The sequence below is a fragment of the Scleropages formosus genome, chromosome 11 (genome assembly GCF_900964775.1).
Source record: "Scleropages formosus chromosome 11, fSclFor1.1, whole genome shotgun sequence".
Taxonomy (NCBI): domain Eukaryota; kingdom Metazoa; phylum Chordata; class Actinopteri; order Osteoglossiformes; family Osteoglossidae; genus Scleropages; species Scleropages formosus.
Genome location: NC_041816.1, coordinates 5,153,322 through 5,179,638, shown reverse-complemented (window position 1 = coordinate 5,179,638; position 26,317 = coordinate 5,153,322). Strand labels below are relative to the sequence as shown.

The 26,317-nt window shown below is 47.2% G+C and overlaps 1 protein-coding gene across 14 annotated transcripts in view; it reads left to right on the top strand.

The window, feature by feature from the left end:
- The window catches only part of tead1b (TEA domain family member 1b), a 68,282-nt gene that overhangs the window by 30,995 nt on the left and 10,970 nt on the right, over positions 1-26,317 (top strand). For 3 of the 14 annotated variants that reach the window (XM_029256417.1, XM_029256426.1, XM_029256418.1), the window contains exons 3-5: positions 19,318-19,382; positions 21,331-21,546; positions 25,325-25,336. In XM_029256417.1, the coding sequence (XP_029112250.1) occupies positions 19,318-19,382; positions 21,331-21,546; positions 25,325-25,336 (293 nt within the window). The remainder of the gene's footprint in view (positions 1-19,317; positions 19,383-21,330; positions 21,547-25,324; positions 25,337-26,317) is intronic. The other 11 variants (XM_029256420.1, XM_029256427.1, XM_029256421.1 and 8 more) reach the window with 7 other exon arrangements.

Genomic DNA, 26,317 nt, shown 5'->3' with positions numbered 1-26,317 from the left:
GCGTAATGAAATCCCCCCCAGACTGTATTTGCGCACATACGTGGGTTACAGCGCTGCGCTCGGCACGCTGATATACGAGGGATCGAGGGGCCGCGCAGCTCCCTGTCATGTGCAGCCGCTCCGTATGCGCCGAGTGACCTTTCGCTTTACCGCGGGGGGCCCTTCGCGCACAGCCCCTATCGCTGTTAATGGGTGTGTGTGTGTGCGCGTGTGCGTGTGCGCGCGCTAGATCCACTCCTTGGCACGAGGGAGAGCCTCCAAAGAGATGCCTTTTATAATGCATCCGCGGAGTGTCAGGTGAGCTGGTCACTGTTTGTCGAGTCCCTACCTTAACAGCATCTTGATCTTGAGGTGCGTATCTTGAGCTCTCGCGTTGTTTGGATGATTGCTTATGCGCGATTTTTCACAAACACTTTTGTACTCGGGAGGGAAAAAATTAATAATGTATAATTGGACAGAATGCAACTGGTTCTGTCGTGCGTTGTTTTGATAAGTGGGCCATAACTTTCCTGACTGGCAAAAATATTTCTTCCCACGAGGGTTCCGTCTATTGTCTACTCGTGTCATGCTGCTGAGGTGTGGTCTTCAATGGGGCAACAGGTTGCCTACTGGTTAGAGCCATTGTCTTTGAGACTGAAGATCCAGCTTTGAATCCCTTCCTCTTGGTGTCAGAGTACCCTTTTGTCAAAGTAGTCACCCTGGATTGCCACGGTAGAAATTGCCCACCTGTATAGGTGGGTAAATTAAGTCGCTTATTATACAGACTACAGACTGTAACCGACTTTGCAGAACAGTGTCGGCTAAATCAGCGAATGATGATAAAATTAAATGTTCCCTTTTGCTTCCGATGACCGGTCGTCCCTGGGACTAGGTCACATACGGTGCCTGAAGACCTGTTGAGTGCTCTTGGTCTTTGGCAAAGCCTCCATTGCCATTGGTCATTTAAGTCAAAGGAGCACCAATAATTGCTACAAAAATTAAATGGTGAACATGAGCAAACGTGCGAGACTAGCTCGGCGCCAGCTCTGTTAGCAGGAAGAGCTCAGGTGCTGCTGCTGCTGACATTGTCGCCCGCCTTTGGGTCCCTTCCACTCCTTTTGGCTGCACTTTGGATTTTTCGAACCTCCATTTGGGAAAAAAAATACATATTTCTGATATTTTTAAAAATGATTTTTTTCCACCGTTGCTCAACAGGCAGGTAGCATAGTGATTAGATCAACGGCCTTGTATTCAACAGACTGGTTCAAATCCCCGCTACAGTACCCTTCATTAACGTACTTATCTTAAGTTGCTCCGGTGAAAATTCCCAAGCTGTATGAATGAGTAAATCACTGTAAGTAGGGTAATAAAGTAAGTCTCTTTGGAGAGAAGTGTCAGTTAAATTTATACTTATTCATTTATTTCCAAGATACCTTTAAAGATGCACATCCTAGTACTCCTACTACAGTGTTTAACACTCTTCAAGGAAGACAAATGAGCTTAAGAGAGCTGTTCGTTTACATAGTGGTTATTATTATTACTCATATTAGCTGGTATTTAGCTGACGCATTTGTCCAGTCCAACTCGGTGATAAACTGTATTGACGTGCTTACGATTACTTGTCCGTTTACATTTATCTGGTGCTTTTTTCCCCAAAATGACTTTAAACGTTAAACCACCTACAGTTATTACCCGTTTGTACAGCTGGATAATTTTTGCTGGAGCAATTAAATATAAATACTTTGCTCAACGGTTCAAACCTGTGACCTTTTGATCCAGAGGCAGCAGGTCTAACTAGTGCTGTATCAGCTACCCCCCAATTTAAATAAATGAAAATAATTATCTATTCTTTATGAAGAATGATTATCCGATTTAAACGGGACAGATGCTAGGTCAGGTAACCGATAATATAGAAAAGTTGTTTGCAGGACAAAATAGAAGGAATTCCGCTATAAGTTTGAAAATTAAAAAAGTTGTATTAAGTGTACAATATATTAACAAAGTGTAGTAAAATTAATGATTAAAGCTAGTTTGGTTTGTGTATGTTGCGTTTGCTTTTTTTTTAATTCAAAATTGAAAAATAAAATGCAAATTAGGTCTGCGGACAAATGGCTTTGGTTTTTGAGCGCACACACACAAAAAAAAAAAGGACTTTATTAATTTTCTCTCTTCGTTTAGTCATACAAAGTGAAACATCAAAATCTCATAATGCCAGATTTGGTGAATGCCCTAAAGTGCACAATATTTCAAATCTGACAAGTAGCCAAACCTAGAACTTCATGGTGCTTTTAACAGCTGCACTTATTTAGTAGTAAGATCCTTAAGAAGTAGCACCTGAAAATAAGTAAACAATCTGTTTCTCTCTAAATCCTAAACTGTTGTATTTTTTTCTCTCCTATATCGATAAGCAATCAATCTGTGATCTAATTGTTATCTCATCCTTTGTGACGCTGCACTCCTGTCAGAGCGAACGCTCGTTTCCCTTGAAGTAGATGTCACGTGGTGTGCCAGACATGTCGGACATTCCAGAATGTCAAATAACTAAAGGTGCAATAGACACCTTGCTGTAAATGAATGAATAATGACGACAGTGAATCCCCGAATAAATAGCTGTTAAAGCGGAGTCACTGTCTGCAATTTTCTTAACATGGTGCTCTTACCCGTTTCACCTGGATGATCTGATGGAATGAAGCCAACTCCCACCTTGCCCCTCTACACCTGGTCTTCATGCCTAAGTATGATGTGACCATCTACCAGGGCAATGCTCAGTGGAACTGATCTGGGGGTTCCTTAGGGACGGTTTGCCCACGGGGAACGCTTCAGTGTGACAAAGAGTACTCTGTACACCCAGCGTTTGTTGTAGGATTAGCAACGCGTGGAGCCTTGCAGCACTCTAGACGGGCTTCTCCTCCCTGCCTCCTGCCTTTGGCTCATCAGCTGTTTTGACCGAAGGGCTGTTTTGTGTCACAGATGCGCCGCTCTCTCCCTGCCAGGGGTCCGAGAGCCAGCCATCGTCGCTGGCATTAAGTATTACTTGGGTAGCCGAGGAAGAGTGGAGCTGTGCCTCGGCCGTCTGCGGGGGGGAGAGGGAAGGCTGTGGGAGTCCTCACCAGCAGTCCTCAAGATCCATTTGCATCCCTGCAGCAGTTGCAAATATCTGAACATAATTAATTGCACGCGACCCATCAGTTCTTTCCTCAACTAGGGTGCCTCAATTAAGGTGGTTGCCGCTTTCCTGCAAAGAGAGTTGTTCCCCACTGGTTCTACTTGGCTGTGCACAGCAGCCCCACTCCTGCAAACATTTGTGCCACGCACACAATTTTCGACGACAACTTCTGACACGCAGGCTTTCTGGGTATTAGGACACATGTAGTCTGGATGTATGAGTCAGAGCGGGCACGGTGTTTTAGTGATTACGGAACCCAAAAGGACAGGAGCATGGATGGGTCCTGAGCATCACAGGTACATACGTTTTTATTTATTATTACTAAGCATCTTACAATATGTGATTTGTAGACTAAGCTACTGCCTGTGATTTACCCATTTGTACTGCCAGTTCAAGGTAGGAACCTTGATCAAGGGTACTACAGTGGGAGTGGGATTATAACCCAGGTGCTTTGCTTGTAGAGTGACAGCCTTAGTCACTGTGCTGCGCACCTAATTTACAATTATCGTCCACAGTGAAATGTGGAAACACCCGAGTTGCCACCTGAATCTCATGCGCAAAGAAATTACCTATTTTTTCTTCATTCACTCTCACGCCATATTTCATAGAATGAGCAGTAACTCGGATATTTCCATAGGCTTATAGGATATCATAACAACCTGCTTTCACTTGTGCACCACTCCCTGTTATTAAGCAGCACCAGAACAATTTTCCCTTATCATATTAAAATCATAATATGAACGAAATGGCATCTTCTTTTGCGATGTTGACCATAGTCACAATTTGTGTGACAGATAGTTATGAGAGATCTGATTAAAGGAACGGCAGGGTTTCAGGACTTCATAGCACCTCCCTCACCGAGCTGCCGCTTGGTCTTAAAGAAGGCTGTGATGTGCAACATACGCCTTACATTTAGCCTTTGTTAATGTTTTTAATTATTGTGTATTTGGTCATTTTTTTGCAGGTTATGAGCATGGTACACATTGCATTGTCATGATTTATCGGAGTCAGAATGACAGTGCAGTATGGAAAATCAGGAAGGAAGCTTGCAGGATTATTTGCTGAAATTTTATTTTAAGACATTCGTTCCTCATGGGAGAAGGTTTTCTTTTGTCCTAATTGCCATTTTTCCTGTCTTCACACTGCAGGGTGTGTTGCAGGAGCTGCACTGTGTTTTCCTCGCCTTGTATTTTTTAAATGAAGTTCAAGGTTCTTGCAATATCTGACCGGCTGATATTCACACATCCAATGTCATGGTACAGGAAATTTATTTCACCAACAGACCCAAGGTGTCCTTTTCGAGTTATTGGCACAGAAATAAATGCAAGAACAATTTCCTCTTTAATAGTATCAGCTTAATGACAAAGGACAGCGTGTAGTTATTGTTGGGAGGTGTTGGCAGTTTGAAGGATGCGGAAAGGGACACAGTTATTTAACCATCCAAACACACAAAAATAACCCAAAAACCCTCCCCGCTCCCTCTGCCAACAGTGCTTTTCTACCAGCATATCAAGTGAATTTTGTTTAAAAAAGGTGCTGTGTAGTAAATGTATGTACAATTGCATAAGAGCCAGTCGTGTCAGTGTCACTCATTTAGTTATCCACGGCATCATGACAATATCTGGACATGCAGAACTACAGTTAAAATATGGGAAATGTGAATCACAATGTTTCTATATTACTTACTAATAAATACTGTGTATTTGGAAATGAAAATGATCCTGAAAAAGGAAGAGGGATATTAGCTTTTACATACAGTATGTCATTGAGGCTATATGTAGGTCAGTTTGTTTGGGGTTTTATTAGTAACTCAAATCATAATAATTCAAAAAGCTTGAATTGGCCATCTTTCACGTGTTGGGTTTTTATTCCCCATCATCATCTTTCTCTCCATGGCCTTTTTACTTTTGTAATCCCTTGTTTACGATGCAAACGTCAAGATCCGCATTATTGTTCATACCGTTCTTTTAAACTGACATGTTTTGAGAATTGCAGAGGTGGCCTCCCTAAAGCTGAGACGTGTCTTCCCTGATCAAGCCCGCTGAGAGGCGGCCCTTTGGCTGCCCCTGCGCTCCAACTCGCCTTGTGCTCTCGAATGAGCCATTTCGCAGTTGCCGTTGTTTTTCCGGAGGTGCTCCTACGGTACGAAGGCCTGCGAAGATATGACCTGAATCCTCATTGTTCAATGGAGCCCAAGTGAGATTACGGGTGGCGCTGCGATGTCTGCACAGCCGCCTGCAGAGAAATGAAACGCAACGGGGTGTGTTAACTTATTGCCGTGTATGAGTGCCTTGGCTTGGAAAAGTATGCGTGGTCAGGGTTTTTGGGAGGCCAGAAGAGGAAGGGACACAGGTGAGCTTCCCAGGGCGGCTCTCCTACCCAGCGTTGGTTACAGGGCCTGTGGACCTGCACCATGGAGATGAGCGGTGTTCTGCACGGAGGGGATCAAAGCCCAAGGTTGCCGTTGGTACTGGGACACCTGCTCTGGCAAGCAGGAGATTTGTTTTCCAGCTGGGTGTGGAAACGAAACAAGAATGACAGATCGCGAACGGGGCTGTATCACCATGCCTCGTTCAGTACTGCATTTCCCACGTTCCCCGTCGTCCTCCTGCCTCTCTGGAAGCTGTATGCACAGTCAGTTTGTTCAGCTCCTATGTTTAACCAGGAAGGTACGACACTCCTGTTAGTAAGCAGGCAATGTTTCCCTGTCTGGGTTTGAAACCCCCCTCTCTGTTCCGAAGCTCTCTGCGTCATGGAGGTGGCGGGAATGTTCGGGTTCATGGTGGGACTGCTTCTCTCGATACAGAAGGCTGTCCGTTCAGGTCATGCTTGTCTGCACCTGTTGTATTCTTTTTTCACCCCTCCAAGAACAATTGTAGAGATGTGTACTTGGCCCTCGGTGTTGTGTGCAAAGAAGCGATACCCTGAAAAACACATCGCTGTACTGCTGCTACAGTGTTTAACACTTAGTTTACAGAGCGGTTATTACTATTATTCACTTGTGTTTATTAGCTGGTATTTAACCCACGCCTTTGTCCAACCTCACATAGTGGTACACGGAGCTGATGTGCTTACAATTATCTGCCCGTTTGTATTTGTCTCGTTCTTTTCATTTGTACTGCTGGGTAAGTTTTACTGGATCAATTTAGGGTAAGTACATTGATCGAGGGCACTAGAGGGAGTAGGTGAGACTCGAACCAGCCATCTTCGGACCTCCTCTACACAGTAGATTGACGTAACCCACACGGGCATTTGGAGTCTCCTGTAGCACATGTCTGTGCACTGTGGGAGGAAACCCACATGGACACAGGGAGAACATGCAGACTCCACACAGACTGAGTGGGGGTTGAACTCACAGCCAGGCGCTACCTGCTGTATGTTTATAGGCCGGCGTGAGGTGTCTGAAAGCAAGATCCCCTGCGTGCGGCCGCCAGCATTCGGACCTGCCGTAACGTGCTAGCAATGGGGCGGTGGGGGAGGTGGGGAAGGTGTTGGCGGGTTGAGCCGTGACCTCACGCTGCTAGGTGTGACCGCTCTCGGCGTGTCGGCACTTGTCTGATGCCCACCTCCCGCTCGCCGGATTAAGCGGGCCCTCAGGTAGCCCAACCCTCACCCCCAACCCAGACGCGTATGGCTGTGGTCCCGGCCGGTGCTCCGCGTGACGCTATTAACACGAGTTCAGTTTGTGCGAATCACTAACAGTTGAGGGACAGCTATAACTTCAGTGTGTTTTACTATGTTTTGGGGGCTGCAACAGGAGCGTTGCTAGTTAGTGATGCCGCGGTGACAGATGCGCCTTGTTTATTGTTTTTCCTCTTCCGCCACGATGGTTCTGTACAAATATCATTGGGGTTCTTCATTTGCATTACCTTTATTTTGGATCGGCTTTCGACTTCCGCGTGCGCGCCCTTGTTTGCTTCCTGAACATTGACCGTAACTGTGTGTTGCCCCAGGGAATGCAATGTGGAATTCTGGGCATCTCTGTTCACGCACCAGACCGGCACGTCAGGCCCCACCCCCCTTTCCGCCCTCTGTTCCTGCATGAGCACGTTTCTTGGTTCAGCTTCGTCAGAAAACAAACGGTGCTGCTGACAGCACTTGGCTAGCTTGTACATTAATCCATACACATTTATTAAACATTGAATTATTTGCTGTTTTTTGTGGCAGTCTAACTTCTGTTTGTGCAAACGTTTCGCAAGTGTGTGTGCACGCTCCCTGTAGGTCAAAGCACGTGATAATGCAAATACATGCCAGTTGATAGACGTAAGAACGTAAGAGGCGGATTTGAGCGGAAGGACCTCATTGCTCAGAGCTGCGTTGGCAGGCATAATGTGAGAACCCATGTGCTGCTGAAGGTGCCCATTTCCTGTGTGGGAGGAGCCAGATTGGGGGCGTTTCCGTGGTAATGCGAACTATGGGCTGCTCCCCGTCTCTGGATTCCACTTAGGCTGGCATCGAGGGAAGGTGAAGTAGGTGAGCGCAGGTGCCCATCTCTTCAAATTCTCTAGGATCTGCATCAGGGAGACCCCACTGTGACCTGTTTCATAGCTTTAATACTGAGAACCCCCCCAGCACTATAGAAGCAACCCTTTTGGGTTGGATTATTATGACATGGTTAGTTTCTGTGTCGGCTTATTTAACTGCAGAAGATGCCACAGCCCCTCTGTTAGGGTGTGACTGGGGCAAAAAGCCACATGTTCTAGGATTACAGCAAAGCCGAGCGGTAAAAATGCATTGTAAGCTTGTGAACCGTTGCCCTCGGCATCATCTTCATTGTAGATCTGTGCCTCTTCTGAGGGGGAAATTTGCAGTGGCAATAGGAGGGGTTGCACGATGTGCAGTGAGGTGGCATTTTTAATTGGAAAAGAGTGAAACACAGCTGCGCTACATCAGCATTTTACCACGGGACAGCTGGTACCATAATGGTTAGAGCTCCTGCCTTTGGACCCAAAGGTTGCAGGTTCGATCCCCCCCATTCAGCTGTAGTACCCTTGAGCAAAGTACTTACCCTAAAATTGCTCCAGTAACATTGCGCAGCTGTATAAATGAGTAAATAATTGTAGGTAGACTAACACTAAGTCGCTATGAAGAAGAGCGTCAGCTATATGAATAAATGTAAATGTTTACAATCTTTTGTTGATGCATGCGGCGGTCTACGGAGTCCCCCGCGAACATTTGGTGGCGCGAAAAGCCTACGGCTGCCACGGAACCGTCGGCCGCACCAGTTTGGCGAGGGAGTGATTGAGAGTGCTGGGGGGAGGCGCGCAACACAGTCATGAAGTTTGACTTTTCATTTACACGTATCGGTCACCGCTAACAAGTTTTCTTCATGTTCAGATGGCGGATTGATCCTGAGAAATTGAAAGTATTGATTTAACCCTGTGTCTGACTGCGGGCCCTGGCTGAACCGTGCTCCCGCACCGCAACCCCCCCATCCATCAGCTGCCGTTCCTCAGAGGACTCGTGTTCATCGCTCCGTTTGTCCGTCTGGATTCTCCCTGCAGCTGTCTAGCCCCTCCCCTCATGATTGCTGCTGTTAAGCTCCGCCTCCCCAAGTCAACGCCCCCCTCACCCCTGCATCTAGTCTCTCGGCAGGCAGTGAGGCCCCTGCTGGTAATAATGGCAGTGATACAGTTAGGCGCCCTTAATTAAGGGTGACTCACTCAAGAATGTGCAGTGTTAATTGGCCCCGGGTGAGTGCACGTTTGCTGCCCGAACCCCTCTTGGCTGGATCGGCCTGCAGTAGGAGACCATGAGGCCCAGCTAAGCATCTCCGAAGGATAGGGCCCTCTGTCCCTGTCCCCCCTCCTCCCCACCGCCAGTCATTCCCCTGGCTCCCTGTGGCGCCTCTGCCAGGTTTCCCACAAGGCCTGCAGGTCCAGCGTGTCAGCAGCGCGTCGGGAAAGTACCGAGGCCGTTAATCTCATGAGCCCTCTGCTGCTCATTACCTCAATTGTTTGGAGCGCTTCCTCGCTGCAAGAAAAGCTTTTATCTTCCGCCCAGGTACGGTCGTTAAGCACGCGTTATTGATTTTGCATCATCGTTCGCGCAGACGATTGATTTTGAAAGAGGTATTAATTAATTTATAGGTGGTGATTAGGACCTTTTAATAGATCAGGCCTTGTAAGGGGACCCTTGATGTATTAATCGACCCCATACGTGACTCTTAAATCTTTGCGTGCAACCACTATTCTCAGACAGAACCACAGCGCCGGAGCCCATAATGTGACCCACCTATGGAGCATGCTTGTGAGCTACTCTGGGATGAGATGGTGGGGCTCAGCGCTGCTTGAGCGAGCGGAAATGGCCACGGTCTTCTCCGGCATCCACCTGTCAATGCGATGCTCTAGTAAGGCTGGATGTCCGTTGTCCCTCTGCTGACCTTGTTCTTCATGGCAGCCTTTATGGCAAAGCTGTCTGGTCCTGCAACGTGGGACGAGTCGGCCGAGGACCTCATCACGTGCCTCCTGCTTGAGGGAAGTCATGCATGTGGACTTTCTCCAGCGGCAGGGGAGCTCAGTGAAGGCCAAGAGTCTGTTTTATTTCGGTTTTAAATTAGCTATCAGAAGAATGTTTGAATCCCACATGTGTTGTTGTAAGATGTTTGTTTTGAGATGGAAATGTAAGGGCAGGTAGTTGGCTTGCTACAACTTCTGCTGGAAAAAATATCGGCTGGGGGGCCTCCAAATTTTGCCCCTTTGACACGTTTACAAACTTATTTGTCCCTTTGCTTTTCTCCAAAAGGGCACAACTTGGAGTAAACAAAAGTAGATGTCACCACAGATGAGAAATGCAGATGCAGAGACTCTCTAAGTACAGTCAGTCAGTCTAATACCACTGCTTTTGCCAGCACGCAAGACAGTGGGTCCCCAGATAAATGTATTATATATGTAGCTGTATATAAAGCTGTTAAGGGGCATTTTTTACCACCTTAGTAAAGGTTTGTGGAGCAGATAGATGTATTCATTTAGCAGACACTTTTCTCCAAAGCGGCATACATCTCATAGAAAATACAATGTGTGCATTACATTAGGAGAGAGACGCTTAGATGGAGACACATGATTAAGTACAGTTAGTTTGCTTTCTACCGTATGAACCAATGTATATCACGAGTAGCTGCATAAAGGTTTATCCAACTTAACAATTCCTAATCGCCTTCCTAATTTTTCTTTTTTAAAACGGTTGCATTACACGAGTAGCTGCGTGAAGGTTATCTATTGTTCAGCAGTTATCTCAAAGTTATTGAGCATGAACATTTATACCTTACATGAACTTAAGAGATCATGGGAGAAGTGAGTCTGGAAGAGGTGAGTTTTAAGACCCTTCTTAAATGTAGAGAGATATTCAGCACTTCTGAGTGAGAGGGGAGGTTGTTCCACCACATTGGAGCCAGAACCAAAAATATAGGAGATCTGGAGAAAGTGAGTTCAAAAGGTAAGTGTTTTGAGGTTTTTCCTGAATGTTGAGAGGTTGCTCATTCCACCACGTTGGAGCTAAAAGAGGAATCTTTGGCATTTTTGATTTTTGGGACCTCTTGTGTTTGCTCCTCCACCTTTGGCTACTTGTTGGTCCCGCAGCAGTCTCGTCAAGATGTAGTGCTCGATCATGTCCAGCAAGTACTGGGGAGCACAATCATTGATGTTCTGGTAGGCTGTAACCATAGGCAGGAGATTGATACAGGGCAGCTACAAGCGAGAGAGATGAGAAGAGGAGATACATGGAAACAATATTGCATGAATTTTAATTAAAGGAGCCTTGATTAAGCTTACATCATTCTTTGGTATAATTCTAAGCCAACCATCACACAAAGTTTAACCGTTGCTTTTGAAAGCAAATGTGTTTCTGTAGCATCCTGCTGGAAATAGGTGGAGGGGGTCACCCAAGGACTTTTTGTTCCCAAAGGTAGGTTTCACCGTGGTGCAGTTTTAGTACTGCCCGCTGCTCGACCAAGCGGCTGTTTTCACAGGAAGCACGGCCAATTGCTCTCATTAAATCCACAGTCTTAAAACAAGCCTTGTTTATTAGTTGCATTTTTGGCAATCAAAAAATCACCCTGGAACAAAGAGTTGTGGTGAAAGAAACCAGACAATTTTAAAAGTACGCTGTTCTCATTTTATGTATATTTATACTATAATGATATGATGGCACAGCGGGTAGAACTGGTGGTCTCAGCTGTAGGTTCAAATCTGGCTCAGTCTGCTTGGAGTCTGCATGTTCTCCCTGTGTCCACATGGGTTTCCTCCAGCTGCTCTGGTTTCTTTCCACAGTCCAAAGCCATGTTTCAGGAGAATCGGTCACTCTAAATTGCCCACTGTGTATGCATGCATGCATGCGTGCGCCCTGCAATAGATTTGCATCTTGTCCAGCGTGTACCGTGCTTCATGCCCTATGCTTCCAGGGTAGACTCTTGACCACCGTGACCCTGCATTGGACAAGTAGTTATTGATTATGAATGGGTGGTGTAATGCGGTCATTAAAAACATACCATAAGCACACAATTTAATATAAAAGCATAGACCACGCGAGCACAGTTCCTGGTTCGGTCAAAGAAAGGAACGTGCATCATGGGTTGGCCTCAACTTGTGGTGTAAACTCCGCCGCCTTGCCAAATGCCACCTGTCCTTCATGTTAGCCTGTTGGTTTGGCTGCCGGACCTTTAAACAGTTGACTTTAAAGCACAGTGGGCAGCGGAAGTCAACGCTGCCACGATCCTGTTTCCAAAAACTACTAATTAGAGATCCCCTCTCACTACGGCTATTTGCCGCCTCCGTTCAGAAGGTGAAACCCACCAAGAGGGCCGTTGTGTCACTAGGGAGACCCCACGAGGGCTTGTTCGCTGTGGCCGCAGATGCTCCGACTCTGGCCTCGAAGGCTCTCATTGGTCCTGGCTCTAAATCCAGGGGGCCCATGGAGCGGGGAGTTAAGCCCAACACAATGGGCTGCCGTTTGGCCGGTTATCACATGTTGGCATCAGATCGCCGGCTGTCAGATGTTGGGATCAGCAGACGTGATCCTCTGTCTGTTTAAATGGATTTCGCTGGCAGCGGACACTGTGCTGCAGTAGCGCTGACCTTCGACACTCGTTTCTTCTGGGGGAGACACCTGCAACACCGGCCCCGGGTTTGTGTCCAGGAGCCCGGTATAGGGGTCGCTTCTGGGGACCCGCTGTCTTCAACAGGACAGCTTCCCCATGTAGGTGTCCTTGCTGGGCTCCCTGTTCCTTGGAAATGGATCAGAATTAAAGCAAAGGACATCTTTGGTTCTTCTGTGTTGCTTTTGGCATTGCTTTTCCCTCTTCCTTTTTAAAGCTGGCGCTCTGAGTTTTACAGACGTTGCATTAAATTGAGAATAAAATTAGATTCACTGTGGATTTTAAATGAGTTCATTGTTTTCTTCGCAAAACACAGGACATACACTGGAATTTAGTCAGAGTTAGAGGTCCTTTTACACTTAATTTTAAGATTACATTTAAAATGTGCGTATCTAAAGGGTGGTGAGTGCTGATGGAGCAATTTCTGTCCCCAGGTTGAACCTAGAGCAGACTAAAGGATATGAAGCCAGTGCGAAGGAACTTGTACTTGTGGTATGTGTGTGGAGTTCCTCACTCTGTTTACCCTGTGTGTGAATGAAGTTTACCCGTTGGCCATCCGGACAAATAAGAAGTGCCACGTTGGTGATTTGCGTGGACCCCCGGGTTGTTGACTAGCCTGTTGCTAGGAGATGGACTGAAAACACTGCGAAAGGCCTGCACTTTGCAAATTTGCCCAGCGCACCCACCCCTCTCGCAAGGGTCTGTTCCACCTTGGGGAATGGAGGGTCCCGGTTCTTCAATCGCAGCAGTCTGGGTTGCCCCACTTAGTGAAAACCGGCATCGCTTTATGGCCATTTACAGTTTGCAAGATAATGCATTCCTATGGCCTGCATCTATATTTTCATGTCACAAGTTAAAAATTAACAAGATGAACCAAGTGCATTTTCTTATTTGCTTCCGTCGCCATTTCTGGAAATTTCTGCTGCACGACCAGTGGAATCGGCACCGTCAGATGTCACCTGTACAACTTCCAAGCCACTCTTTTTTTTTTTTTTTTTTTTTTTTTTCTCCCCCTCCTTTCTCTTCCTCCCTTGTGCAAAATGGGGTCTTAACTTGGCACACTGTGTTTCCCAGGATGCCGTTGTTCTCGTGAGCTAAAGGCTTCCTGCACCCCTCCCCGAAGCGGGGGACCTCCTAGCAATGAAGCCCCATATAGTTGGTTTTGTCTATTGTGATGCTAATTCGAGCTGGAGAGCCTCGAGTCATCCATCACGCATGACAGGACAGTCAGGCTATTGTCCCGGCCTGCCAAGCAGCGCTACTCTACTTTTTTACCCCACTCAGGAGCTGGGACTGGCCCCGCTGCATTATGGGAGAAGAAAGGAGCGGAAAGGATTATGGTCGCTGTTGCTATGTAAATATGGCATTATCAAGCCTCCCACCTCCCCCAAAAAAACAACAATGGAGGCTGTAGAGGGATACCAACTGCATGTAAGCAAGCAGTCTGGACTGCCTTAAAAGGGTTGGGCCTTTTAACAAGGTTTCGAGATTAACCCTTTGTGGCCCTGCTCCGAAACTGTCCTTGTGCTCCTTTCACAGGCCAGGCAATGTTTGCCTGTTCTGGGTTCGGACCTGCGGCGTGTGAAAGGCGCCGCGTGCGGGGGGTCGCGCCGAGCCTGGAAGCCACATGAATGGAGCGTTGCGTGCAGAGCGAGCGGCCGCCTGACGGCCAGCCAGACCCCGCTCTTTTCCTGCGGTCCATTGACATCACTGTGCACCGCAAAGCCAGATGTGAGTGCGGTTGAGCTGCGGTGCACTTACAGGAAATGAGATGCACTCCCCCCCCCCTTCCTTTTTTAGAAAGAACTGTAGTTAAGTTCTGTGTTATTACTAATCACAGGACGTAACCAAGGCAGCCGAAACATTTAATATAGTGTGACGTGTGTGAGCATGGCCTTCACAATGTGTGTCAGCTGTGGGTCAGTAGTAGGACATGCTGTGCTGTGTAAGTCAACTTCTGCAAATATGAAATGTTGCTGCCCCCCCAGTGATTATGGAGGAGCCACTCTGGTCACAGTTTAAAAAAAAAAAAAAAAAAAAAACAAAAAGTGTATGTGTGTATATATACATATGCACACATACATATATATTATATTATTAGAAATGTAATAGGGTTGGACATTACAAAGTTGGGTGTGTAAACTTTGCTCCCTCAGCTATTTACATGACTGTAATTTATACTGTACCTGTTCTGGGTAAGTAGCCTGTTCAGTGGTGCTAGGGATTTGATCCTGCGTTCGAGTCCAATGGAAACACCTCTAGCCACTGTGCCATCTGTCATCTGACTTCTCTGGCAAATTAAAATGTTAGTTTTGTACACTGAGTAGCTGAGTAATTTTCACTTTGTCAATTCAGGGTATGCACCTTTATTTAGAGCAACTGCCTCGGGCATGGCCATTCAAACTTACATTTATTTATTTAGCAGGTGCTTTTTTCCAAAGCAACTTCCAATGAACTTTATGCACTGTTACCAGCCCACACACCTTATTCACCAAGGTGACTTACACTGCTAGATAGACTACTTACAATGGGTCACTCATCCATACGTCAGTGGAACACACACTTTCACTGACACGCTTGACTTGTCCTTTGACTCCAAGGCGATGGCTCTAACCACCACGCCACCTGCTGGTCAATTTTATACAAATTAGCCATGACTTAGCAAATTCAAGAGCAATGCATAAAGTTTGCTGCTTAAGTCAGAGAAAGGAAATTTGAGAGGATGTGTGCCGAATGGGAGACTAAAACACTTGCTGCTAGTGCTGGTGTAACTGCAGTGGAACATGGTAACCGGTTGTTGGAGAGATCGCTGTTCAGGTGGGAACACCCCTGGCTGGACCATCGGGATGTGGTGGACGTGGGGACTCCAAGAGGGTGTGCAGGCGGTGGTCCATAAGGTGGAAGCTGAGGAGAGGAGTGTCTTGCTGCCACATTGGGCTCTGTAGCAAACATGCTGCCTGCAGTTTGATGGTTTACCTGCAAACGCTGGCAGCTTAAAGCAGAGAACAGATCCATGTCTACCTGGTAACGGGGTGCGAAGCTTCATGTCTCCCTGGTGTGCACTGACAGTCGGGGCAGGTGGAGCCCCCGTGGTCCCTCTCTGGGGGATGTGTCGCTTGCACGCCCCAAATTGAGTTTTTAATCGGATGAGGAATCTGGTGCTGCAGGAGCCGTCACGGGGAAGTGGGCCGGCTGCCTCTCTCTGGGCAGCCGCTGGGCTTCCATTGATATGCCTGGGGAGCGCCAGGGGCCTTTGAGATTCAGGGGAGGCCATTCTTACCATTCTTTCTGTGTAGGATGGTGGGTGGTTGTCAGAGAGTCCGGGGCGGGGGGCCACGGTGCACACGGGCTCTCGGGCATCCAGCAGCATGTGGCTCCTCCGGCGTCAGTGCATAAATATCTAATCCTCCTCCTGCTGCTCTGAGTGACAGCGGGGCACTCCTTGAAAGAGTTAAAACTGCTCTAAACAATCGGGGCACCCCCCCCAGCCCCCGCGCGTCAAACACAAGCAAACACACACACACACACACACACACACACACACACACACACACACACACACACACTCTCACTCTCTCTCTCATTCTGTCTTTCTTTCATTATTCTCCCTCTTTCCTGGCTAGCGGTGAGGCTGAGCTCAATCAGAGCAGAACAAATTGTTATACAGTGTCTGAAAGCGGATGCACGACGGTGGTGGTTTCCACGCTGACTCGGAGCTGTCCCAAATACGGGGGGGGGGAGTTTAAAGATGGCCCCCCCAGCCATAAATTTTCTTCATCACTTGGGCTCCTCTTTCCTTCTCACACAGAGCCACCAAAGAGGAGCAGGAGCATCCCGTGGTGGGTTTCAGCCGTCCTCGCCGGCTGGCCGCCTGGTCAGCTGCAGGGGTGCGAGCTCCGTGCCTCCTCCTCACCTCAAAGGCTGTCGTCTGCTGTGACGAGCCCCCCCATATTCCTGCCCGGAATTGGCAGAGGTGTGGAGTGGAGGGTGCCGGATAAGGCCCCGCCCATCTCCTATCTAGCTAGCTCCCCCCTTAGCAGGAGGTGTGGGAGAAGCGGTGACAGACGGAGGCTTTAAACACGAGTACCGAAAAGGTCACCGGGTGACAGCATCGGTGTCTGGAGGGACAGTAATTTATCGCCCATCGCCGCTCTTGCAAACAAGATTAACGCCGGCAGCCTGCGCAGGCCCGCTTACCACCCTCCGTGCTGGAATAGGCATCTGCGATAATGCAGTCGGGCCGCATCTATTTAAAGCGTACACGTGGAAGCAATGTGGCTGAGCACGTTTCACATCCAAACGTACCGGGGTCGAGGAATAAGACATCTAACAAGCTCACGTCCTATATGAATGGTGAAGTCCCTCTGCACTGTCCATTTAAAAAAAAAAAAAAAAAAATCTCAGCGGTGCAAAAGGGTAAATAATCATAGGTATCTTAACATTGTAAGGTGCTTTGGAGAAAAGTGTCAGCTAAATGAATAAATGTTAATGGCTTTAAATCTCCTTGGGGGACTTTTATCCATGAGTTGAGTTGGAGTATAGCGGTGAGGGTGTTAAGGTAGAGTCAGCCTGGTTTTTACACTGCTAAGGTCAGCTCATCATTAACAAGAAAAAATGCAATGAAAGTTTGTTCTTTATCTCTGCCGTATGCCTTCACATTATTAGAAGCTAAGTTTCCCCTTTAGAATTTACCCTAGCAATTCACGTGAGAGCTTTTTTTTTTTTTTTTTCCTTTCCCCCCTCCCCCCTGTGTGTGTTTTGGGTATTCCGTGTTCTAAATGCGTCCTGCTCCAGTTTGGAAATGTTGTTTTGCACAGCACACAGGAAAGAAAGCACATTTGCCAAGTCCTGCCGAGCGTTTTTTTCTTGCCCCCCCCAAGCCTGTGAAAAGAATGAATTATTCAGCAGTAAGCATGCTTACAGCTGGCCATTTGCTAGCTTTGATCTCAGAATCAGGCGTCTGCATGAATGCCCTTATTGTCATGTTATGTGTACACAGTGTGTGAATTATTGAAAATAGCGAGGGCTCCAGCCTCATCTGGTAGAGATTACAGTGCAGGCATGCTGGGTGGAGGGCTGTAATTGAAAATCCCCAGATGCTGTTTATTTGCCTGGGGTCACATGATCTCCTGCCGCCGCCGTGCCCTTAACAAAATGCTCCCCGCCAAGGAAGCAAGGAGCTGGCCCCTGGCTCGGCCCTGTCGCCGTGGCTGTGCCACCTGTCTGGGTGGAGAACTTGGCAGGGACAAAATGCTGCTTAACACTCTCTGTTTGCTTTCTGTGTGTGTGTGTGTGTGTGTGTGTGTGTGTGTGTGTGTGTGTGTGTGTGTGTGCGCGTACACAGAGAAGAAATGGGTGGGTGTTGCGCGATGGGGCCAGCAGGGCTCGTAGTACTTGCGTCCAAATGATCTGAGTTCAAATCCCACATCCTGCTGTAGTATCCTTGATCAAAATAATCACCCTGTATTAATATAGTAAAAACTATCCAGCTGCAAAAATAGGTAAATCATTTTGTTTCCTAACGTGGAGTTGCATTAGACAAGTGTCATCTAAGTAATAGTAATGGATAAATTATTGAATAATGCATTTATGCATTAATTTAGCTGATGCTTTTCTCCAATGAGCTACTTACAATGATGTACCTGTTTAGAAAGCTGGGTCCTATTCGAACCTGGGTCCTTCAAGTTCAAGCAGGCAGATGTAAGCACTACGCCTCTTTCTGCATTACCTGCCTTGTAATAAATAACAAGTAAACATAAGTAACATTTGATATCTTAATGTTTGCCACATCTGGGGAACAGTTCAGCTTTGGGAGCTGTGATATATGTACAGAAACCTCTGAAATGGTTGCTGAGGATTTTGGGTTCAGTGAAGCTGCCGAGATGTGAAATAATACCCCCTGGGAGGGGGTGGCGTGGCCGCCTTTCCCGCTGTGGCCGATGGCGGTAACATGGGGAGCCTTCTGCCGACTCCCGCGCTTTTCACCCGACACGCCCACTCGCGGCACACGGCAGGTGCCCCCTTTTGCCAGGCCACCGATGCACTAGCCCGCCTGGCCCATGCCTGCTGCTGCTGCTGCACTCAGACTGAAAAATGAAAAGCAAGTGAAATAATCCTTACAGATGATGAAAATGAACAGTTTGCTCATGAATTGATCCACAAGAACCAAGAATTATATGTTACTGTTCATCCACTTTTTTCTTTGTCACGCAGGCATTTGTAACACTGCGCTCCTGTTTTTGTCCCTCCCCGTTTAATCTAATGTGTCGGTTCAGATCCGAGAACTTTAATCTCCCCGCGGCAATTCAGTTACTCGTTTTAGCTGGGATAATCGGTGTCCTGTGGTGTGAGAGCCTCGCTGTTTGCGCAGAAATCATACGATGCTGTCTAAGTCAGAACTGCGCCCGTGTGTGTGTGTTAAAGTCATCACTGCTCGGTCATACACATTTGTCTTGGGCCCGTTCCATCGTAGCGAAGGGAAACACGAGGCTCTATGACGACCGTAGCTTACAGCTGGCCATGTAATTAGAATGCCTCCTTACCTATAATTATTGTAATAGTTTTCGGTGGCGGTATGTTATTAACATATGAAAAGGCTACGCAGAGGTCATTGTGCTATGCTTTGGTAATTAGGGGGATGCCGAGGGCAGAAGAATGTTTCTGGCTGGCATTAATTGGAAATCACTACAAAGCTATGGTTTAATTATATTTTAGCGAGTATGAAATGAATACATTTCCACCGCTATTCTTTCCTGTAACAGTATGAAGGTCAGGTCTGTTCCCTTTCGCCGAGGGCGACTTTGAAGAAGCGGTGATTGAATTAGGTTTGATGTGAAAGGCTGAACGCACACGCTTTTTTAATGGTAATGCCACTTGTTGCTTTTGTGTTGAAACGCATTGCGTTCGCTGAAATGTATACGCCTTGATCTCATAGGTTTACAAGGTCCGTCCACTGTTTTCTGTCAGATGCACTGCCCCTTTTTTGTGCTTACTGGTAGCACGCCGACGAGTGAAATAAAGTGTTTCTTTGCTTGTCATTTATGACCTTGCCGTATTTTTATCCCCCCCCCCACCCCCATAGGGAGGAATGAATTGATAGCCAGGTACATCAAACTGCGGACTGGGAAGACGAGGACGAGGAAGCAGGTGAGTCTTGCCAGCAGGAATGCCTGCATGATGTGCGAAGAAAGGACCCCCCCCCCCCCCCCCACACACACCACGTGTCTGCGTACCCTCACTAACAGCTGTCATGCGCAGACCGCTAACGAGCACTCGGGTGCCTTGGCCGCAGCCTCGAGGCTGTTTGCGTTGCATGTTGGGGAGAGCACCTCGTCTGCCTGGCACGCCTCGGCTGTTTGAGCTGCCTGTGCCCTGCTCTGCTCCGCCGTGCACCGCCGTGCATCGCCCTGTCATCCTGCATGTCGCAGTCTGTGCCCCGCATGGGAGTCATGCTCAGCGTTCGCAGATACACACAAACACACAGTCACGCTCTCAACTACACGTACAAATGAGAAGCACAACTGCCTAAAACACACGTTGCTTAGAGATATATGTGTCTACCGAAAGTCAGAATTTAGCAAATGTTCCTTTTGGCCAAGGACTCTGCAGTATTGGTATGGGCCATATCCTGATGTGCATGCTATATAAAACACTATTAAAAAAAAAAAATAATAATTTCTGCATGCACGCGTGTAAACATAAGATTATCCTTGGATCACACAAAAAGTGTACAATTTATTTTAGAGAAAAACACTAATTGGGTTTTAATGAGCAATTTTAAAACAAACACTATTTGCAAGTGAAACTATGAAAAATAAACACCCTAATGACTATAATCAGATGACCTTAGTTCCAACGGTTTAAGATGTGCAGAGTTGCAAGTGTTTCACCGCAATGTGTATTTATCACGCTCAAGAGCTCCTAGTTGTGAATCCCGCTTGATAGTCGCGGAGGCAGGATGAGGACACATCTACGTGACCTGTTACGTTGTATTAAAATGCTTTTCCCGTGATAAATGGTGAACAAAGGAGAGGAGGCCGCCGGGCTGCTGTAATCCCCCTCATCCACAGCCGTCCTCATGACCGGTGGCTCCCAGGTTCGTGATAAATGCCCGAATGTCAAGAGCGACACTCAAAGAAGGCTCCGAATTGATTAGCTAGCTGAGGAAAGGTCACATGCTCCGTGTTATTGTGTAATTCATTCTTTTATAGGTCAAAGAGATCCACTGGAAACCCGTTTTCTTGTTAGCTTGTTCTCTGTGTTCAGACAACGCTCCTGACACGTTTCGCTCTCTATAACCCCACAGCTGATGGGCATGTAATTGATGGCGGTCGGCGTTTTACTCTCGTTCACGTGCGTACGTAACACCCTGAAGACTCTTCCTAGAGTGGCCCATACCGTCGCCAATGGGTTCAAAATGAGAAATTCGCGACCATGTTTGACGTGTCACCCAGCAGGAGGTACTGAGTCGCCGTGGTCTTGCGACAGGGAGAGGGGGCAGCACGCTGGGCAGAGCGTACACGCAACTGCCTCTTGCTTCCATTAACACGTTGCTCTCAAATGGCCATCCACCCTAGATGAGTCGCTTCAACAGCCACTTGTGTGTGATTGGTCTGATTAAAAGTGGGAGTGCGAGAGGTGTGCCGAATGAGATGTAATCTACCGTTTCTCAAAAAAAAAAAAAATCCACCTGGCGGTCGTCACTCCTCCCGCTTGTTTCCGTCCCTCCCGTGACATTATTATTAATGTTGATAATAAAAATAGCTTTGCTAGGGGAACTAGTTAAGCATCCTGTAGTATGAGCCCACATTCCTTGTGAGTGTCTTGCTGCATCGAAAACATCACCCCCAGTCTGTTACACAAGGGTGCCATGGAGCACCCCCTGTGTCCAGGAACACAATGCTTGGGCTGCTGGGAGCTTGGGGTGCGGCTGAGGAGCTTCCTGTCCCCCGAGTCGGCCTCCTCGAGTGTGCTCCACCTATACACGTGTGTCATTTTCACCATGTTCTGCCTTTCCTTTTTTTGTTTGTTTTCTGTTTTTGTTTGTCTCTTTAAAATTTAATTTCCTTTCCATGATTTCTTTACAAAAATGAAGGTGTCTAGTCACATACAGGTCTTAGCAAGAAAGAAAGTTCGAGAAATCCAAGCTGCCATCAAGGTACGTCTGGCTTTGCCCAGTAGCGGGGGGCCTTTCATCGCCATGGTTACAGGTTGTTCCTTTGTTTTCCTCCCTCCCCCTACCCTGCAGGTGTCTAGTCACATTCAGGTTCTTGCCAGAAGGAAATCTCGTGAGTTTCATTCCAAGCTAAAGGTATGCGCTTTTCTGCTTTCGGGCCTGTGGTTGCTATGCGCTCCCACTTCCTGTTTCCCGTGGTGACGGAATGAATGCCTGCTGCAGTGATCCCTCTAACCCAGATTCCTTGCATGTGGCCCTCTGTTTAGCATTTGTACTATAACCGCTGTCTTGCATCAGTCATCACACCCCCAAACACACACACAAACAGCATCTCTGTAAAACAATCCCTTTCTTGTTTCTGTGCCTTTCAACAAGTGCATTTGCTTTCGGTAGAAGTGTGTCCCACGCTACGTGTTTAATGTTGCCACGCTAAAAATATATATTCAAAATTCTGTGTTCAAGCAAATACATTTGTATTTAAGCAAGTAAATATTTGAAAATGCGTGAGAGGTAATTGAATCGTGCCACTGTGCCATAGAGTATGAAATTGGAGAACTTAATTAAATAAGGCATCTTTGGAATCCCTGTTTAAACTTTCACTTATCAGGAAATTGTCCGTTGGTCGTTGTGCTTGTCATATTCTGCCATTTTTTTAATGCTTCCAAACAAAACTGAAAATAATAATAATAATAATAATAATTATTAAGTGAAGTGGAAAAAATAAATCTAGAAATAAATAGATGGAAGGTGAACAGCCCAAAACAAATGGCACTTGGTATTTCGGTGCAGCGTCTTGCATCCATGTTGGTCGGCACGATGCTCTAACAAAGTCTGTGTGTGTCTGTGTTAGCTAGCGGTAACTAACTCCTCGGAGTCAGGCGGGGCGTGGGCTCCGTGTAAATGGGGCCGCATGCTGGCGACACGCATGGGCTGGCGGCGAGTTGCTGTGAGCCGGGGTCAGGGGTCGTCTGTCAAAGGCCGCGGCGCGCACACTGCATTGAGACGCGCTCGCCCCCTCGCTGTGCGCTTGATGCCTTTGGGGCAGGCACCCAGAGAAAGGGCCGCTCTGCTCGCTCGTCCTTCCTGCTCTTCTTTTAATCCCGCGTTTGTGTGTTGCCACGTTCCTCCCGTGTCTTTCGTCACGGAGCAACACAGCATCTCTGCAGCTCTTGTACTTTCTCGCCTTCAAATAACACTCTGGCTGGATATTGCTCCTCTCATGCTGCATTTAGTGGAACACATCGGAAATATTCCACGTCATTTTTCCCTGCAGTGGTTCATGAAGATGTGCAGTGAAATTTGGGGAGCATGTTGCCTTTCCCCAAAATGTCTACCCTTTTACCGAGGCCTCGTCTGCGGGAGAGGCTTCCTGCTCCTGGACTCTATATATGTGCATCTGTGAGAGTGTGTGTATCTTGACTCCAAGACCAAAGGTGTGCTGCTGTTCTTCATTTAAAAAGAAAAAAAAAAAACCAAGCAGGTTGTGAGTTCTCGGATTGGCATGCTTTCCAACTTTCGCCTGCTATGGCTGATGGATCAGCGGTTGTTCATTAGCCCATGCCCTGCCACCTGTGAATGGCCGGCCTTTCAGGGACACCCGCGGCCGATGGGGTAAAACAGCCAGCCTTTTGTATATGTTACCGTCTCCCCTCATCTGAGGAGAATTAGGCATCGGGGATGGAGGATTCGCGCTCCGCACCTCTATTTGCACTGAGCACCATTGTAAACCCTCTCCCTCTTATCTCGTGTGTGTTAAGTGAAATGACAGCCATTACGGCTCCATATTCTGCGTGCTCTCAAATTAAGGGCGCCAGCGGTGATCTGCGCCAACTTATAGGAAGATGCATTGCATGCTGGGTACTGGGGGAGGGTGATGAACAATGATTACATGGGTGGTGTGCAACTTCTCTCACACTGGTGTGTGTCTGAGCGTAGGGCAGCACACAGTATAGGTGGCACAGCATAGCTGTTGGCGTTCCCTCGGAGGACCTGGCCTCAGAGCCCACTTACATTGAAATTTATTCATTTAGCTGCCGCTCTTCTCCAAAGCAACTTACAATCATTTACCCATTTATACAGCTGGGTAATTTTACTGGGGCAATTTAGGATAAGTACCTTGCTCAAGGGTACTACAGCTGGAGGTGGGGATCAAACCTGGGACCTTCGGGTCCAAAGGCAGCAGCTCTAACCACTGCATTACTAGCTGTCCCTATCACTTCCTGCTGTAGAACCCTAGATCACGGTGCTTACCCTGAATTAATACAGTAAAAAAAGGCTTAGCTATATATGTGGGTAAATCACTGTATCTTAGATTACAAGTCTGATGTTTCAAGGTGTGTGAATGAATAAATAATAAAAAAGATAATTGTGCATAACTGACAAGATTTGCTGACCAATAAGAGCAGATCACTCTGAGACACTAAAAAAATACTATGTTCCACACTGAGTTTATGTGCTACCTGAAAAGGGACAGAATTCCATAACTGCATTTTTCTCTTTACATATTAAGGTGGTAATAAGGTGCTGCTCTGGGAAAAGGGGCTTTGGATTTCATGGGACTGTAAGCAGTACAGTGCCACAGTAAATGCGGTACACCGACAGAGTTTGTATACTGAGCTGTCAGTGAAGTACACGGCGCTCTTGTCCGTGGCGCTTGCACACGCGTACAGGAACAGATCACGATGCAGCATCACTGCAGTCGAGCGACTTCAATAAGTGCAGGGAATGAAAATACATTTAGTCTGGAGATATCTGAGCTGTGTGTGTCCCCTCCCCTTCAGACATGTTTTTGGGCACACAGTCAATAGAGTGTAGAGCACAAATTAAGTTTTCTATTAGGGATCATATGGTTTGGTGGAAGCGGCTGGCTGATATTAGTAATTTCCTGACATGAATGATCCTTGAGCCCTGAAAATGATTCCATGTTAAAACCTGCAGCTGGGGTTCCTCGCGACATTCAATCAGCTTACAAATCATTTTCTGGATTACGGTCGCATGCTGTAAGTTCACACGATTGGCCAGCTCTTTGTGAAATTTTAGTAATGTTTTGGGTGTTACTGCAAATATAAGCCAATTTATCACCAATTTGAGTGTTATGGTAGTTGGCAGTGTTGTTCGCGGTAACCCTAATAATATTTGTTGAGCAAATCAAATTTCTGCACTACATTGACAAGAGCCGGGTCATTGCGCTCTAGCAGCATCATCATTTGCTGTGAATGTCCTTAACTACGTCACCGTTTATGCCTTGGAGCGAAACTGTTTATATTGATGATGCGCGATGTTTTAGGTTGCAGTGTCATGTGAACTTACAGCATACACACACACACGTGCAAGAGTGGGGCACCAGTACTTCGTGGGGTCACTGGCAGATTTGTTCATGGCAACTCCCATGAGCTACCCATCACACACAGCCCATTTATACCCCTCTCTAAGTGCTGAGGGAAGACCAGCATGGTGGCACAGCAGGTAGCGCTGGTGCCTTGCAGCTCTTGGGCTGGGGGTTCGAACCTGGCCTGGTCTGTGTGGAGTTTGTGTGTTCTTCCCATATTCATGTGGGTTTCCTACCATAGTTCCAAGTCGTGTTTCAGGTGAATTGGCAACACTAAATTGCTGTGTGTGTGTTTTTCATTGTTGAGCTGTCAGATGGGTAGATCACAATAGGGAGTTCAGTGTACTGTATGTATCACTGAAACAATAATTTGTAGTTACTATTGTCAGTTAGTGTTGTTGTAATGTAGTATTAGTGTTAATAATGGCGACATTTGCTGTTCCAGCAGTCTGGTGCCCTCACACACCGTCATCCCTTGTTGGCATCGTCGTGTGTGTGTTCGTTTTCGCTGCAACTGCACACCTCTGTGCTGCTGTAGGGGTCGGCACTGTACACTGACGATGAACCTTGTTTGTTTGCACTCAGGTCACAAGCATGGTAAGTATGGGCTCCATCCGTGCTTGGGTGCCATCCTGCCGTCTGGATGCCTGGTAGCCACGCCCCTTTGCACTGCGCCCCGCCCTCCCTGCCCTTTTCCAGCATGCCCTCGGCTCCGGTGTTTGATTTAGCATGGGTTTGCCCGCCGATGACCTCTCGGCAGCTGCTCTTTGTAAGCGTGGCGCTCTGACACCTTGGCTAAATGTTTACAGAAGCCCTGAAAGCCGCTCCGCCCTGCCCTGCTTGGCTCCGTGTGTCACCGCACGCCACTAACACGAGGCTTGGGGGGGGACGCGGCAGAACGGCCATGTCCAAAAGAGCTCCTCACTAGAGAACTTCTGTGCCCAGGGGGAATGTTAAATTCCGTTAAACTTACTATGTATGGTCACGGCTTTGAGTTAATTCAGCAGCCGGCGTAGTTCACCTGTTTTAACATGAAGCTGAAAGTAATTTAGCGAATTCGCTGTGTGTGTGGCACCAAAGTAAGGATGGAGACTGACAATGGATGCCATTGAAATGCCTTTGAAAGTGTTCTGCTTTACTGCGGTCCGTGGCCTTCGTGCTGCATTCTGACAATCCAGCTGTATGGGTAAAAATACTCGGTCAAGACAGACGGACACAATCAGCCTTGGTGACGGGACTATTAAGGGAGTTAAATTTAACTAATTTTTGCTCGGGTGTCAGCCAGAACTCACCAAAAGTGGACTTGATTGCTTAATTTCAAAGTCCAGTAAAAGCAATTAAAACTGCTGTGGCTTTTTTTAGCCATCATCCTTCCTCTCCTGTTTCAGAGTTGGTTTGTAGTTGGAGGGGAGTACCTTCCACTTGCAGGATGTGGGTTCGAATCCCACCTGCTGTAGTACCCCGATGGGTATCCTAAATGGGTAAATCATTGTAACACACTTTGGCTGAATGAGCGTTACGTGCAAGGAAGGATAGAATTAAGAATAATGAAGTGTAAGAACGCCGCTTTATGCTGCA